Source organism: Neofelis nebulosa, chromosome 9 (genome assembly GCF_028018385.1).
Source record: "Neofelis nebulosa isolate mNeoNeb1 chromosome 9, mNeoNeb1.pri, whole genome shotgun sequence".
NCBI classification, from domain to species: Eukaryota; Metazoa; Chordata; class Mammalia; order Carnivora; family Felidae; genus Neofelis; species Neofelis nebulosa.
In genome coordinates this window covers 77685725-77701900 of record NC_080790.1, presented here as the reverse complement: position 1 = coordinate 77701900, position 16176 = coordinate 77685725, and the positions used below count along the sequence as shown (strand labels likewise).

Below are 16176 nucleotides of genomic sequence, written 5' to 3'. Positions count from 1 at the left end.
AGCTAGCTGGGAAGATTCCTTTAAGTAACTGGGGCTTACCTCTGTCTTGTCTCCCGGGATAAGAGAGAAGCCAGAACCACCTATCTCAGTCCCTTGCAGGTGCCACAGTTCACAGTTCTGGGAAAAACTGACTCTAAGACTCAAGAAGTTTTTGGCACTACTGGGCTGCGGACTAACACCCACACGAATGATGCTGTGAGGTACAGCAGAGCTGGCAGATCCAACAGAGTCTATGCTATTTAGCGTGAAATCCAGCCCCATCACGGAGGGAGAAGTTAAGTACATTCTGCCAGATGAGCAACGGAGGTAAGCCTGGGAGTAAGTGTACCCGGCCATGGGACCAACAGAAGCTTTGTCTCCTGCTCTGGATGAGATGATGCATTTCTTTGTTTTTGCTATCAGTTTTAACTGCTGATAGCTGCTTTTCTTTTCTTTCTTTTTTTTTTTTCCCCTCCCTGATAGCTGCTTTTCTTCCAACACTGGATTTTTTCCTTTCTTGGGACATAACTTTTCAAGTTTTCATATATATTTTTTTAATGTGACCTTCATCACCCCGGTCTTCAGAGCATATTAGCCCCATTGTACAGTTGAGGCATCAAGAGGTTTCAAAACAAAGTGATGCAAGTGGTTTTTGCTTCAGGCCACCAAGGTTTCACTGTTACAGGAATTGCCCTTGTGCCATAAACAACTAGAAAACTGGACAAAATGTGACAAATTACTGTTTATAAACATTAGATATGGGCAGTGTGATCCTTCAGAGACCAAACAAACAAGGTAAGCCTCACCACTGCCCCAGACTACTACCTAGAGGCAATTTCCATAGAAGGGGAGCCCCAGAGCCCAGAGATCTTGCTGAGTGGAGAAGATGAAAGCTCTGAGTTTGGGGAGGCGGCTGGAATTTGTGGGTATTTGTGGGCTGGAATAGTGAAGACGAGGTATCTGTACAAAAACAAAGATCTGCAGAAGCAACCTACTGAGTCTCTGCTGAACACCGATGTGCTTGTACAAGGGGTGAAACTCCATGAGGCTGCGGAAAGAACCATGAGAGCCATGGGCCCAACAATTCTGGAAGCACAGCTCGGCTCCTGGTAGTTCATGCTCTCACCAGTTAGAGTAGAAAAACCTTGTAATACATGGGGCATCAGGTAGAGACCGAGAAAGCTCTTGTTAGTGGAGCTACATTTGCATTAAACTAAAGGCTCCTCTTCAGATTGGACCGGCCCAAACAGAGCTTATTAAAAGCAAGCCCTGGGGGACCTGGGGGCTCCGTGGTTAAGCATCTGACTTCGGCTTGGGTCACGTTCTCACAGTTTGTGAGCTCATGCACCGCTCTGGGTGAGCTCCACGCCCACTTTGGGTAAAAACACGAGTGCCATGTCTGTCTCTCTTTCTCCTTCTCTCCCTCTCTCCCTCCCCTTTGCTCACTTATGCCCTCTCTCTCTAGGAAAAAAAAAAAAAAAAAAAGCAGGCCCTGGAATGGATCCAAAAGCAACCCAATGGATCCTAAGTAACAACCATATGTCAGAACAAAGTCCAACACTTTTTTTAATTTTAATTTTTTTAACTAAGTTTTATGGCCAAGTGGAGCTTGAACCCACAATCCTGAGATCAAGAGTCATAGGCATCCCTAAAATCCAACACTTTAAAGGAATGAAATAAATCCAACACTCAACAACATAAAATTAATATTGTCTGGCACCAGTAAAAAATTATATGCATGCAAAAAAATGGGAAAATATGACCCATAACTGGGAGAAATATTAATAAAAACAGACCCCAAAGTAACAATAATAATAATGGAAGTAGAAACAAGGATATGATAACAGCTACTATAAACATGCTACATATGGGCAAGAATCTAGAGAAACTTGGAAAACGAAGAGAAATATGAAAGATATTAAAAGGACACAAATCAAACTTATAGAGCTGAACAAGATAATATATGAAATAAAAAAATACACTAGATGGAGTTAGCAGCAGATTAAAAACTGCAAAAGAAAAGACTAGTGAATTTAGAGACATGAATTAGAAGCTATCAAAAACGAAACACCGATAGAAAAAACTGCCAGGGCATCAGTGATGTGTGGGACAACTTCCAGTGACCTAATACACATCTGAGTGGAGTCCCAGAAAGAGAAGGAAAAGGGAAAGGGCTGGAAAAAATATTTGAAGAAATAATGGTGTTGGAACAATTGGCCTTTTGTATGCTAGAAATGAAAAAGAGAACTTCAACCTTATCTCATGAGATACGTGAAAATCTGGTTGATGTCAATCAAAGAGCTAAATGTAAAACCTTATATATAAAATTGTAGAAGAAAACATGAGCAAACATCTTGGTGGCTTTGGGATAGATAAAGACTTCTTTACTAGGGCACAAAAAGCATAAAACAAAGAAAAAATTGATAAATTGGACTTCATCAAGATTCAAAATGTTTGCTCTTCAAAAGACATTGTTAATGAAAAGATAAACAACAGACAGGTAGAAAATATCTATTTGTATAAAGGACTTATATTCAGAATAAAGAACTCTAAGACTCAATAAGAGAACTCAACTTAAAAAAGAAACATGCAAGAGTTTCGAATAGACATTTTACCAAAAATATACATGTATAGAAGAACGACTAGAGGGACAATAATACCAAGTCTAGGTAAGGATGTTGAACAACTAGACCTCTCATATAGTGCTGGTGGGAATGCAAAGTGGTAAGCCCCTTTGGAAGACAAGTTTGGCAGTTTCTTGTAATTCTTATCATAACCCAGTGATCACCTTCCTAGGTTTTACTTAACAGGAATAAAAACATGACCCACAGAAACACTTCTACATGAATGCTCAGAGCCACATTCTTCACAATCTCCAAAAAGTAGAAATGCCCACATGTATTTCAACTGGTGATTTAACAAAAAAAACCATACATATAATGGAATACTACTCAGCAATAAAAAGTCATGAGTCACACCATACTAATAAAAGTAAAAAACAAAATACATGATCCATCTCAATAGATACAGAAAAAGAATTTGACAAAATCCAACACCCTTTCACAGTAAAAAGACGCAACAAACTAGAAATAAAGGAAACTTCTTCAACCTGTTAAAGGATTATCTATGAAAAACCCACAGCTGACAACATACTGACTGGTGAAGAAAGCTCTCTCCTTAAGGTCCCAAAAAGACAAGAATGTCTGTTCTTGCCATTTCCATTTAACACTGTATGGGAGGTTCTAGCCAGGGCAATTAGGCAAGAAAAATAAATAAAAGGCATCCAGATTGGAAAGGAAGAAGTAAAAACTATGTTGCACATGACATGATCTTATATATAGAAAATCCTAAGGAGCCCCCAAAAATTCTAATAAATGAGATCAGTAAGGTTGCAGGATAAAAGATTAATATACAAATATCAACTATAGTTCCATATGGTAGCAACAAATAACCTAAAATTGAAATTATGAAAATAATTCCACCTACAACAGCATCAAAAAGAATAGCATAGGAATAAATTATTTAACAAAAGGCGTTCATGAAAGAAACGTCACTGAAAGAAATTGCTGAATATCTAAACAAATGGAAGGACACCCTGTATTCTGATCTGAATACCTGAAGACATAATATTGTTGTAATGACAACTGACCTACAGATTTAACACAATACCTATGAAAACCCTAGCTAGTCTTTCTTTCCTTTTTGCAGAAGCAGACAAACTTCCTAAAATTTTATGACAATATAAGGGACCCAGCCAAAAAACTCTCGAAACAGAAGAATAAAGTTGGAGGACTTATATTCTGATTTCAAAAGTTACCAGAAAGCAATGAAAATCAAGACAGTATAGTTCTGCCGTAAGGACAGACATGTAGAACAATAGCATAGAATTGAGAGTCCAGAAATAAATTCATATATTTATGGTCAATTGATTATTTGACCAGGGTACCAGACAATTCAATGGGGGAAAGGATAATGAAAGTCTTCCAACAAATAGTGCTGGGATAAATGGATAGCCACACGCAATCCTGAGGTACGCTGGACCTGTACCTCACACCAAATACAAAAATTCACTCAAAATGTATCAGAAACCTAAATGTTAAGAGATAAAACTATATAGTCTTTAGAAGAAAGAAGAAAACATGGGTACAAATCTCTGTGACTTTGGATTTGGCAATGGTTTCTTAGATTTGATGTCAAAAGCACAAGCAACAAAAGAAAAAATAAACTAGACGTCATCAAAACTAAAAATTAGGGGCGCCTGGGTGGCGCAGTCGGTTGAGCGTCCGACTTCAGCCAGGTCACGATCTCGCGGTCCGTGAGTTCGAGCCCCGCGTCAGGCTCTGGGCTGATGGCTCGGAGCCTGGAGCCTGTTTCCGATTCTGTGTCTCCCTCTCTCTCTGCCCCTCCCCCGTTCATGCTCTGTCTCTCTCTGTCCCAAAAATAAATAAAAAACGTTGAAAAAAAAAAAAAATTAAAAAAAAAAAAATAAAAAAATAAAAACTAAAAATTATACATCAAAGGACATTATCAAGAAGGTGAAAAGACAACCCACAGAACGAGAGAAAATATTTGTAAATCATATAACTGATAAGGGATTAATATCCATATATATAAAGAAGTCTTACAACTCAAGAATAAAAAGACAAATATCCCAATTTAAAAATGGGCAAATGGATGGAACTAGAGGGTATTAAGCTAAGCAAAATTAGTCAGAGAAAGACAAATATCCTATGACTTCACTCTTACGAGGACTTTAAGATACAAAACAGGTGAACATAAGGGAAGGGAAGCAAAAATAATATAAAAACAGGGAGGGAGACAAAACAGAAGAGATTCATAAATATGGAGAACAAACTGAGGGTTACTGGAGGGGTTGGGGAGGGGGGGATGGGCTAAATGGGGAAGGGGCACTAAGGAATCTACTGAAATCATTGTTGCACTATATGCTAACTAACTTGGATGTAAATTAAAAAAATAAATTAAATTTTAAAAAATGGGCAAAGAATCTGAATAGACATTTCCCTAAAGATGATAAACAAATGGCCAGTTAGCAGTAGAGAGTATGTTCAACATCACTAGCCTTTGATAAAGGAAATGCAAATCAAAAGCACAATGCAATATTGCTTCATGCCCACTGGGATGGCTATAATAAAAAAGATGGACGATAACAAGTGCCATCAAGGATGTGGAGAAATTGAAACCCTCATACGTTGCTGGTAGGAGGAATGTAAACTGATGCAATCTCTTTGGAAACAGTTTGCCAATTCCTCAAAAAGTTCAACTTAGAGCTGGCATACGGCCCAGCAATTCTACTCCTACATCAATACCTAAGAGAACTGAAACCATACGTCCCCACAAACACTTGTCCGTGAATCATAACAGTATTGTTTATAACAGCCCAAAAATCCATCAACTAATGAATACATAAAACATGGTATACTGATCCAATGGAATACTATTCTGCCATAAAAAAAGAACAGTGTTGATTCATGATCCAAGATGGATGAACCTTGAAAACATTAAGAATCCAGACACAAAAGGCCACATGCTGTATGATTCCATTTATATGAAGTGTCCAGAATAAGTTTTCAAAAACAATTTGCTTAACTAATTTAATGGACACAGATTGTCTGTGATGAGGGCTGTTGGAGTGGGGCAATATAGGAACACAGAGAAAAACTGAAATCACAGATGATCTGAGACCCCAGTTGCTCATTTGAACAGTATTTTACTCTTGGGGTGGAAATGTGGGTAAGAAGGTTTCATGACATAGCTCCGTTACAGGTCTAGACACTCGGCCCAACTCACGCTACTACGAGGCTCTTAATTTTGGTCATGGAAATGGGCACTGCACCAGGAACCAGGGAAGCTTGACTATTTCACTAACTAGCCGTGTGACCTTGGGCAAGTCACTTAATTGCTATAGTTTCCGTTCCACCTACTGATTAAATGGTCTCGAAACTCTAAAATTCTAAGAACCGTGGGCCTATGTACTCAGCACCAAGGCTTGGAATTAACGAGGGGTAAACACCACATGAACCTAGCAATCTAATAACACATCCTGTATTATTCTGACTTCCGAAAGGCAGCTAGAATCATCTGCTTATTTTAGGAGCTCGCTGTTCCCTGGGAAAGATACTTTTGGCAAAAGCAACCATTCAGATGACAGTTTAGTGTTTTGGAGAAAAGCAACTAATTTATTGACAACAAAGCCTGTTTTTTTTCCTTGAAATTTCATAGCTGTAGGCCCAGAAATAAAAAGTCCCCAGAAGACTTTAAAAATATGTTCTCAATTCCCTTTTATCTCCCACCCAGAGCTGAGAGAACAGCACCAACTGTGTCATATTAAACACATCTGCATCCAACACCGATAAAAGTGCATGACCAAGGGAACAGATAAGAATTGTTTTCAATTTGTTCAGATGGGATTGGTTAAATTTAACCTAATTAGACCAAATAATCAAAGCAGGTGTTTGTAAGTTGCCAATGTTTTTATACTCTGTAATTGTTTGGCTATATTTCCCAGGAACTTAAGTAAAGGAAGTTAGTCTGTCATAAAAATCATTGACCTTATACTTATTCATGTCACACATATATTATTCACGTTCCAGGTGGTACAAATACAAGGCATTGTTGAATACTTGTCACAGATTTTAGCATTTGACCATCATCAACATCTAAGCTGGCCTTTGGGAGTGCTTACATTACCTAACTTCCATTATATAAATACAAGCAGTAATAAATGAGAGCCTGTCTTCTAATCTTACATTGATCTACAAAGCACATTGACTTGGCATTTAGACTACTTAGGGATTCTGACTTCACTCTCATAAGCTGGTCACTTTTAAGGCATTTAGAGGAAAAATCATAACAATAAAAGTTACATTCTAGTAACACAAAATGTTTATTGCATTTGGCGGAATGATGAGATCTGAACTATAAATCTCAACTAACAAAGGAAACACAGAACGCAGTCACCAGCAGCCTGGAATTGGGAAGTGCTTCATGTAGTGGCTGTAGGTCCACTTGTGAAGGGAAAAAGGGCAGGTGGCTGCCTGGGAGAGGTCAAGCTTTCTCTTTCTAGTAACTGCTTGTGTCCCCGGTACACTCTCATGTTATTGCATATACTGCTGGCACAGGAGAGACAGAAATGAGGCAAGAAAATCCCCATGAAAGCCTATGATCTGGAAACTCCTATAGAGGGGATCCCTCTCTAAGGCCTGGGGGTTCTACAAGAGAGGAAGAGGAATGGGAAGACAAAACAACCAACAGGGTTCTAGGGCACTCCTCCCCAAGGTAGAGATTTTCCTAATTCTGGCCCCGATTGGGCTGCGGGGCCACAGTGTCGACGCCTGGAGAGCCAGGCTCTTCTGTCTCACTACACATGAGACACTTGGCCGGTTTTCTCTGTGCCTTAGGTTTCCTCACGTCTAACACGAAGGACCACTAGTACCTCCCTTACTAATGCACACAAAATGCTTGGCACAGTGCTTGGCATGGTGGTAGGCACTCAATAGCTGTTGGTCAAAAATTATGATGATCCCGGGGCACCTGGGTGGCTCAGTCGGTTGAGCGTCTGACTTCGGCTCAAGTCATGATCTCACGGTTGAACCCGCGTCAAGCTCTGTGCTGACAGCTCGGAGCCTGGAGCCTGCTTCGGATTCTGTGTCTCCCCCTCTCTCTACCCCTCCCCCGCTCACGCTCTGTGTCTCTCTGTCTCTCAATAATAAATACATGTTAAAAAAATTTTTTTTTTTAAAATTACGATGATCCCTATAAGGAAGAGGGTATTGAAAATGCTTCCTGAGGACAAGAGTATGCCGGATATCCTATATACATTTCAGGGGAAGGGAAACAGCCTTTTGAGATCACTTATACTCTGTGGAAGGAGGATGGAAAATGTCCAACCTGAGAAGGAAAAACTGAAGGTGGGTTTCCAGTGAGAATGAAAGCTCTGTCTCCCATCCCTGCCCAGGCCTGCAAGGCAACCCCGAAGTGCTTGTGGCAGTTAGTCCTCTTCTTCCTCACCCCCCAGCTCCAACTGGAGACTATAATTTTCTTTCTAGCAGGAAACTGATGCATACGAATGATGACAGATGGATTCAGAAGAGGAAAAAGAATACAGGGGACAGAGCGTCCTTGTGGGTTTAAATCACGTTAGAACTCAAAACAAAACCCCCAGATCTGGAATTTTTAAAACCTAGTTAATGGCTGAGGAAACCTCAAAGGCTGGGGAAGCATGAAGATAAAAGTCTGAATCACACAAAACACATCATTATCTTAAGCTTTTCTAATCGTCTTCTCTGCCTTTCCCCCTCACTGTTTTTCTCATTGTTTATGCCCCAGCCCCTCAATGTGGTTCTGAGACACTTTAGAGATAGAAATAGCTTTCCAAGGTCACGTACAGAATAGTGTTTGAGAGGAGATGGACAGACCCTCCTCCAACCAAAAAAAGTTTCCCTGAAACTGATACTACTTCACTTCTTTCGGAATAATTAAGCACTTTCAAGATTCAGTTAGATTCATTTACTGCTGAAATGCAAGTACATACACCCATATGAATAAAACAGAATCATGGTGTATAAGATTCATAAAATGGAAAATAAGAGAAAGAAACTCCCATGATGGCGCCATTCTAAGACAAGTGTTTTGAAGCACTGTACTGCCTTTAACTTCAGTCTGGTTCTCTGCTCCCCACTCCCACCTCCTAGACCCCCAGTGCCGATGATCACAAGGTCTGGACAAATCCCCCTGACATTCCATTAATGGATTTTCAGTTACATTCTTTTTCAGCGACAATAGGAACTTGGTTCATAAGGGTCCTAAGAATTCTATGAGGACGAGGGCAAAGAAGGAAATGTCTCCTTGTCTTAAAAAACCACACAATGCCACTCTCTGTCTTACGTCCTTCAATAATCTCCTTTTGTCTACAGGGTCAAGTCCAAGCTCCTCAGACTGGCCTACGAGGTCCTTCGTGATTGAGTTCCTGCCTCTGCAGCCTCCCTTCCAGTCACACCTGCCTGGTCTTGAACTGATACTCTGGTCATTGTCCTAGCTCTTGGAAGGCTGTGCTGACTCGTGTCTCTGTGGCGTTGGCCATGGTCTTCCTTCTGTCTATAATGCCCACCTTTACCTTGACCATGCGGTTAATCTCTACTCACCCTCAAAATTCAGCTCAACTGAAGTCTCCCCGCCTTCCCAAGAAAAAAATGACCTTCCAGGGGCGCCTGGGTAGCTCAGCTGGTTGAGTGTCCGACTCTTGATTTAGGTCATGATCTCACAGTTCGTGGGATCAAGTCCCATGTCAGGCTCTGTGCTGCCAGCATGGAGCCTGCTTGGGATTCTCTCTCTCCCTCTCTCTCTCTCTCTCTCTCTCAAGCCCCACTTGTGTGTGCGTGCTCTCTCTCTCAAAATAAATTTAAAAGCTTAAAAAAAAAAAAGACTTTCCATTCTTTGGTGCTTCCAATGTATCCCACACACACTTCCTTTGTAATACCTGCAAACCCTACTGCGCCTACTTACAAGCCCAAATCATATGCATGTGTATCTCCAGCTACAGGTGCTCAATGAGTCTGATGCCAACATGTCATTTCTGATGAATAAAGAAGTAAATGAACAACAACAAAAAACGACCCTTTTTTTGAATCAGTCAGAGGGGCAGGAGCATCCTTAATCAAGTGGATTTCCTGACATTCTGTCCCAGGTATGCCATGCTTCAGTATTTTCCTAGGAAAGCAGGCATATCTTCTTTCCCAAAGATGTTTAAAATAAGAGGAGAGCTGTGAATGTGAGGGGCTGCAGGGTACTGGATTAGATGCATGTTTCTAGCTAGTGATAATGATGATAATAATATTAACAGTAGCTAATATTTATTGAGCACTTATTCTGTGTGATGCAAAGCACATTCTATACATAGGAATTTACATATATTAGTTGAAAACCAGTCTAAGATATAGATCCTGTTATCACCCCCAATTACAATTGAGAAAAACTGTCTCAGAGAGGTTCATTGACTTGCCTAAGGTCATAAAACTAGTAAATGGCAGACCTGGGATTCAAATCCAGGGATATGGCTTCAGAGCCTAAATGATATATTCCCTTACTCTCAGCTTCGTGAGCTAATAATGGGGGTAGATATGCACACATTTACAAACATACACATGATATAAACATAACATTTGAATCAGAAAATAAATTTACATCTGACTGATGCATGAATTTAAATAAGACTTTGTATCTTGATGACAATTGTTACTATTCTAAAAACTGAGGAAAACTCTGCATTTCTATCAGTTAATAACAAACCCTCATAGTTAGGGCCTGCTATGTACTTAGCTGGGGGACAAGGAATCTACAGCACGATCCATTCTTTCAAGTTACTTGCAAGGTAACACTATAATGTCATGACATTATTTCAAAATCATATTGTAGTCTACTCATCCAAATAAGTGATCATCTTGTTTGGTGATATATTTAGCTGTTGCTCAAACTGCCTTTGGAAACAATTTATGAAACACATAAGAATAGATTTCATTACTTTAAGCTCATAGTTTGTTTTTATCCTGAACAGTGCCATCCACTTTAATTGCCATCACATTTGACATTTGGTTAGTTCTAAAAATCTAGTTCCATCCTCAAAGAAGGAAAATTTGTTAGTACTATTTGTGTGAATGTACTATAAGATTACATACATTCATACAGATAGACACAGACATGCACACGCATCTGTGGCTTATGTGGGCAAACACCAAAGGACTGGATAAAATCCTTACTTGTCTGTTAGGAATATAACATGAGCCATATATATAATTTTTTATGTTCCAGCAGCTACATTTTTTAAAGTAAAAGGAAACAGGTGAAATTAATTTTAACAATACATTTTATTTAGCCCAATATATCAAAAATATTATCATTCCAACATGTAACCAATATAAAAAAATTAACGAGAAATTTTACATTCTTTTTTTCATACTAACTCTTTGAAATGTGGTGTGTATTTTATTCTTACAAAACATTCCAATTTGGATGGACCACATCTCAAGTGCTCAGGAGTCCTGCCATATTGGGCAGTGCAGGATAAAATAGTTAGGGCTATGGCTTTCAGAACAGAATAAGGGCAAGAGTACCCACCCCCACGCATCTTACTCTGCAAAGTACCTGAAGAGGGATGATGCATTGATCCAAGTGCAATACTGTTGAGTAATAAACCGCAGCTTGTGACCACATTTAACTGGGGTACAAATTCCAAATACTGCAAGACTTTGGAGGGAAGGATGGCTCAAAAAAGGCCAATGTCATCTTCCTGAAGGAGACCAGCCATCAATAAAGGGTGGGTGGTTGGAGAACAGAGTAGGGAATTCCAAAACATTCAAGGAATGTCCCTCCGGACAAGGAATAAAGGTACTAATACATCAAGAAAAACTTAGTCCAAATAAACTGATGATTACAGTCAACCACTCTAACGACTGGACTTGTTAGTCGTGAGCAACTCTTTCACCGCCAAAGTCCTTTAGCTACTAAGCAGAGAAGTATTATAAAGCTATATGGAATTTGGAACTGAAATATAAAAATAGAGGAAACCCAAAAACAACTTATTTGGTAACACCCAATTTATAATCTCTGCGCCCTAGTTCAAGTGTAAAATATGGTGGCGCAACCCTGGGATTTCCTACAGCGAAGGTGATCTATAACTTATTGTGCAAACCGGGACACTTGTAAGAGTAAAGGGGGGCACCATTAATAATTATGCTGGGACAAGAGGCATAAAGTAGGCCCGTTTTACAACTATAAAACTATATGATCCTATTCTACCAAACGGATACAACAGCTCCCCCTGGGCAGGGATGTGGAGCTGATGAAAGCCCAGGCAGGTTCTTCTTACCTCTGCATGGCCACAGGGGCTTTGTGGGCTAATATACATTGATCTGGGTGAGATGGTTTCGCACCTCCCCCTCAAAGCAATTTAAATTGGTTTGAATTTGGGAACAGGCTTCCATATGGACAGAGCCGGACTCTGACAGCCTGAATATATTTACTGAAGACAAGAAATCATTGACAGACTAAATGTAACAGAGGAAAAGCCTGGCCTGCTTGTACTCAGAATGTGACTTTGTAATTGTAGCCTCTTTTAGACAGGCCTAATCAATTAGAAGAGGCTGATTTTAACCAGTTGCAGGCTCATTACCCTGCATTCCAGTTTGTGTTGATGAAAATCAGTTTCAGTCTGTGGCCTGGAACTCATGTACAGCACTTCCTGCAGCCTCTTATATAAACACATCAAAAAAAAAATTTTTTTTTTAATTTGGAGTTGCCCTTCTCCATTTTAAGAAAACCACTCTGTGAATCATGATTAAAATAGAACAATTGTAATGTGGATCTGGGGCCCCATACCAGGAAACATACTTGACCAAGGAACATACCTCAAGGCAGAGCTTAAAGCAGTGAAGGGCAAATTTGAGACAGAGTCTCAGGTATGCAGGCTCCAGGATCAAATGAGCCCAGCTCAGTAAGGTCCACGGAATGGAGCAGAATGGACTCTCAGTTACTGAAAACGACAAACTACCAAAGAAAATGCATGGAAGAGGAAAAAAAGCCAAGGTGTCTGAAATACAGAGGGCATCTGAGTAGAGTCCAAGCTCTTTCCTGAATGATCAAATTGAAAATAAATAGCAAACTTCCAACTAAACAAGGACAGGTTTCCTTGAGAAGCTTCTATGAGGTAGCCATATGATGCTATGCTTAATTTTGATGTGTGGTTAGTTTTACAAAAGTAGAAGCTGGGGGAGTGTGTGGTACAACCACTCGAAACCCCACCTGTATTTCAAAGATCCGTAATTGTTCCAAAATATGATGTAACTATGAATCATACCTGGCTGGTTGCCTTTTGTGGGTTTGTCAAGGCAGCGAGTCAACAGGAAGAGAATATCAATATATACAGCTCTGGTCACCAAACATGGATTTTGCCTAGAAAGGTAAAGAACAGCAGATAAATTGATATTTTCTCTCCCTGAGGCTTGGGTCACAGAAGAGAAAAAGGTATTTTGTAACAGGCATATCATGAGGCTTACGGAGTTATGGTGAATGCTAAAAAAGACAGATAATCACCAATGGTGAAGAGACGTCAGTAAGTCAAGTGAGGAAATGAAATCCTAGAGCATATGGTGGAGGTTGGGGATACACAAGTAAAGAACAGATAAAACTCTATGCTCTGGTTCCAAATAAAACAAACTGAAAACAAACAAAAACCAATATCCTATCCTAGTTATTTGAAAACAAGGAGATTGGCAGAGGGAATTATATTCTATTATTTTCCTCTTAAGTGGACAGATCTGGGGGAAAATCATTGGTTACGAGTATCACTGACTTAGCATTTTGGAGAAGGAGAACTGCAATCACATAGGACAAACCATACCTATGGACTTAAAATAACCGACTGAAAAACAAACACACAGAAGGGCTAACAAACACTGCGACAGACATTCCTTTCCCAATAAATGGAATTTTTTCTTCTTTCAATATGTGGAGTTCACTTTACTCTTTGAATCACATGCTGGAAAAAAGTGGGCCTGGATTTAGGGGTCTGGATTAAAAAAAAAAAAGGAAAAATGAAGACTTTCTTTTGAGAACAGTGCTGAAGGTCCCCTGGCTCTGAGCCTCAGTTCAGACTGACCATGAAAAGGGCCCCAACCTCCTTGGTGTACTAATAATTCAGCCTAAGTAGTAAAAACAGTAGGGACAGGGGCGCCTGGGTGGCTCAGTCGGTTGAGCGTCCGACTTCAGCTCAGGTCACGATCTTGTGGTCTATGAGTTCGAGCCCCGCGTCGGGCTCTGGGCCGATGGCTCGGAGCCTGGAGCCTGTTTCCGATTCTGTGTCTCCCTCTCTCTCTGCCCCTCCCCTGTTCATGCTCTGTCTCTCTCTGTCTCAAAAATAAATAAAGGTTAAAAAAAAAAAAAACAGTAGGGACAGATCTGGGTTTGAATCCTGGCTTTGCTGCTTACTCCTGTGACCTGAATCACATTCCTGACCTGTACAATGGGAACCCTAATCACCACAAAGTGAGTCACTGTGAGCTTCCGAGGTGGCACAGCGACCAGAACACTGCCTCACAGCCTGGTCATGGCACATGCTCCATCGGTGCTTGTTCCCGCCCGGTTCTGCTCCCAACCTAAGATCATGGGATGGCACAGGGATGCTGCCAGTGAGATTCCATACACTTGGCCCCTAAACCCATGCGTCTCATTCCCTGCATTTTAACAGTTTTACCATTTCCCTACTCTGTCCCAAAATGCCCGTATTCTAGGCTGGCAGATGAAAAGCAAGTCAGATACTTATGATTTAAAACAAAACTATCTTGTGTCAAGGTCTCTCTGTTGCTGACCTGCCTCATTTCTGTCCTACTGACTTGCTTCCTCTATAGTAACTGCTCGCTCTGACTCTTACCCTACCATGACCCGTGGCTTATATGTATACCCTACATTTGGCCTAATTTCATACCTGCACCTAGCTACTTTTTTTAATGAGCTTTAAAAAATAGGTAACATGTGCACGTGGCATAAAAATAATTCAGCATAAAAGGGCATGTGGTGAAAATTAAGTTCTTTTCCAACCACTGCCCTCTACTCACATTTTGCTCCTTGGAGTCAACCACTATTACTAATTTTCAGTATGTCCTTGCAGGGACATTCTGTTCATTTATAAGCATCTATCTATAGTTACCCACTTGTTTATTTTTTTACAGAAATAGTGGTTTACTATATGCTAAGTTCTAGGCATTACTTTTTTTCACTTCTATATTTTGGATATCATTCCATTAAAAACAGAGATTTGCCTCATTTTTTAAATGGTTGTAGACTGCTCCCTGTCAGAGGTACCAATCCCCTTTTGGAATAACGCAGATTGTTGAAGATACTTGGCTAAAAACAAGGAAGAATATATACGTACATCAATTTTGTAAATATAAATCAGTACTCAGGGGAGAAATTCCTAGAAGCTGAATAGATCAATCAAGGTATTTGCACATTTAAAATTTTGATGGATTTTGACAAGATGCTCTCCAAAAACATTATACCAATTTACACTTTCACCAACAGCATGTAAGAATTCTAGTCTCCCACAACCTGACCAACACAGTGCACTATTAAACTTTTTGACTTTTGCCAGGGTGAAAAACAAGATCTCATCATTTGAAGTTGCAATTATTTTCTTATAAGTGAGATTGATCATAATTTCATATGCTTTTCAAAAAAGATACCTGAATTGCCTTTCTATGCAATGTCTTCAACTCCCCTGTCCGTTATGTTGTGGGTCTTTTCCTTATTGGTTCATAGGAGCTCTTTGTATATTAAGGAAATCTACTTTTTGTCACATGTGTTACAAATGTTTTTGCAGTTTATCATTTGTCTTTTAACTTTATATTTTTTTTGCAATTTAATGTTCAATTCTATGCAGCCAAATATATTAGTATTTTTATTTATGCCTCCTGGGTTTTACACTTTTATATAAATTTTATATAAAATTTTTTAATTTTCCCACATTTTCTTATAGTACTTTACGGTTCCATTTTTTGTTGTCGTTGCTTAAAACTTTTATCTTTTTGGAATTTTTCTCCCTAATCCTCCCCCTATCTTTTTTGTTTCTATCTCATTTTCCCCACTTCTCTTAATTCTAATTTCCTGTCTTTATTCTTCTACTCCCTGTGAAAGGCCCAGCTTATGAAAACTTCTTTGATGGTATAATTTGCAATTCTAGTGTTGCCACTGTTTAACAGGTAGGACTTCCCTCTGCCAAAAAAAGGGGCACTGAAGAAAGAAAGTGAGAAGAGCCAATGCTGGGGTTAATGAATCATTAGATAGGTAGCACAGGGCTGAGTAAGTGGCCTGCAGGTAGCAGATGGAATCCCCTCAAGGCACTAGCTTTGAGCTAAGTCCTGGGAAGTGAGGTACATGAGATGATTTCTGACCCCAGAGAATTCTGTCCAGTTATGGAGGCAAAAATAACGGCAAACTTTGGGACAGGATGTAAGGAGTTAAGAGAAAGAACATCAAGGTGGACTGGAGAAATGAAAAAGGTTTATGAAGATGTAATTCCAACCGGGCTGTGAAAGATGGGAAGAATTTAACTAGACAAAGTTGACAGGGAAGGGCATTCTAAGAGGCGGCAACAGACGTGGGAAGGAATTAGTCTGGCTTGTCCACAGA

General features: G+C 39.8%; 1 protein-coding gene across 6 annotated transcripts in view; it reads right to left on the bottom strand.

The window, feature by feature from the left end:
• Nucleotides 1–16176, bottom strand: part of THADA (THADA armadillo repeat containing) — a 330983-nt gene that overhangs the window by 66308 nt on the left and 248499 nt on the right. For all 6 annotated transcript variants that reach the window (XM_058684278.1, XM_058684279.1, XM_058684280.1 and 3 more), the window contains one exon: nucleotides 12848–12942. In XM_058684278.1, coding sequence (XP_058540261.1) covers nucleotides 12848–12942 — 95 coding nt within the window. The remainder of the gene's footprint in view (nucleotides 1–12847; nucleotides 12943–16176) is intronic.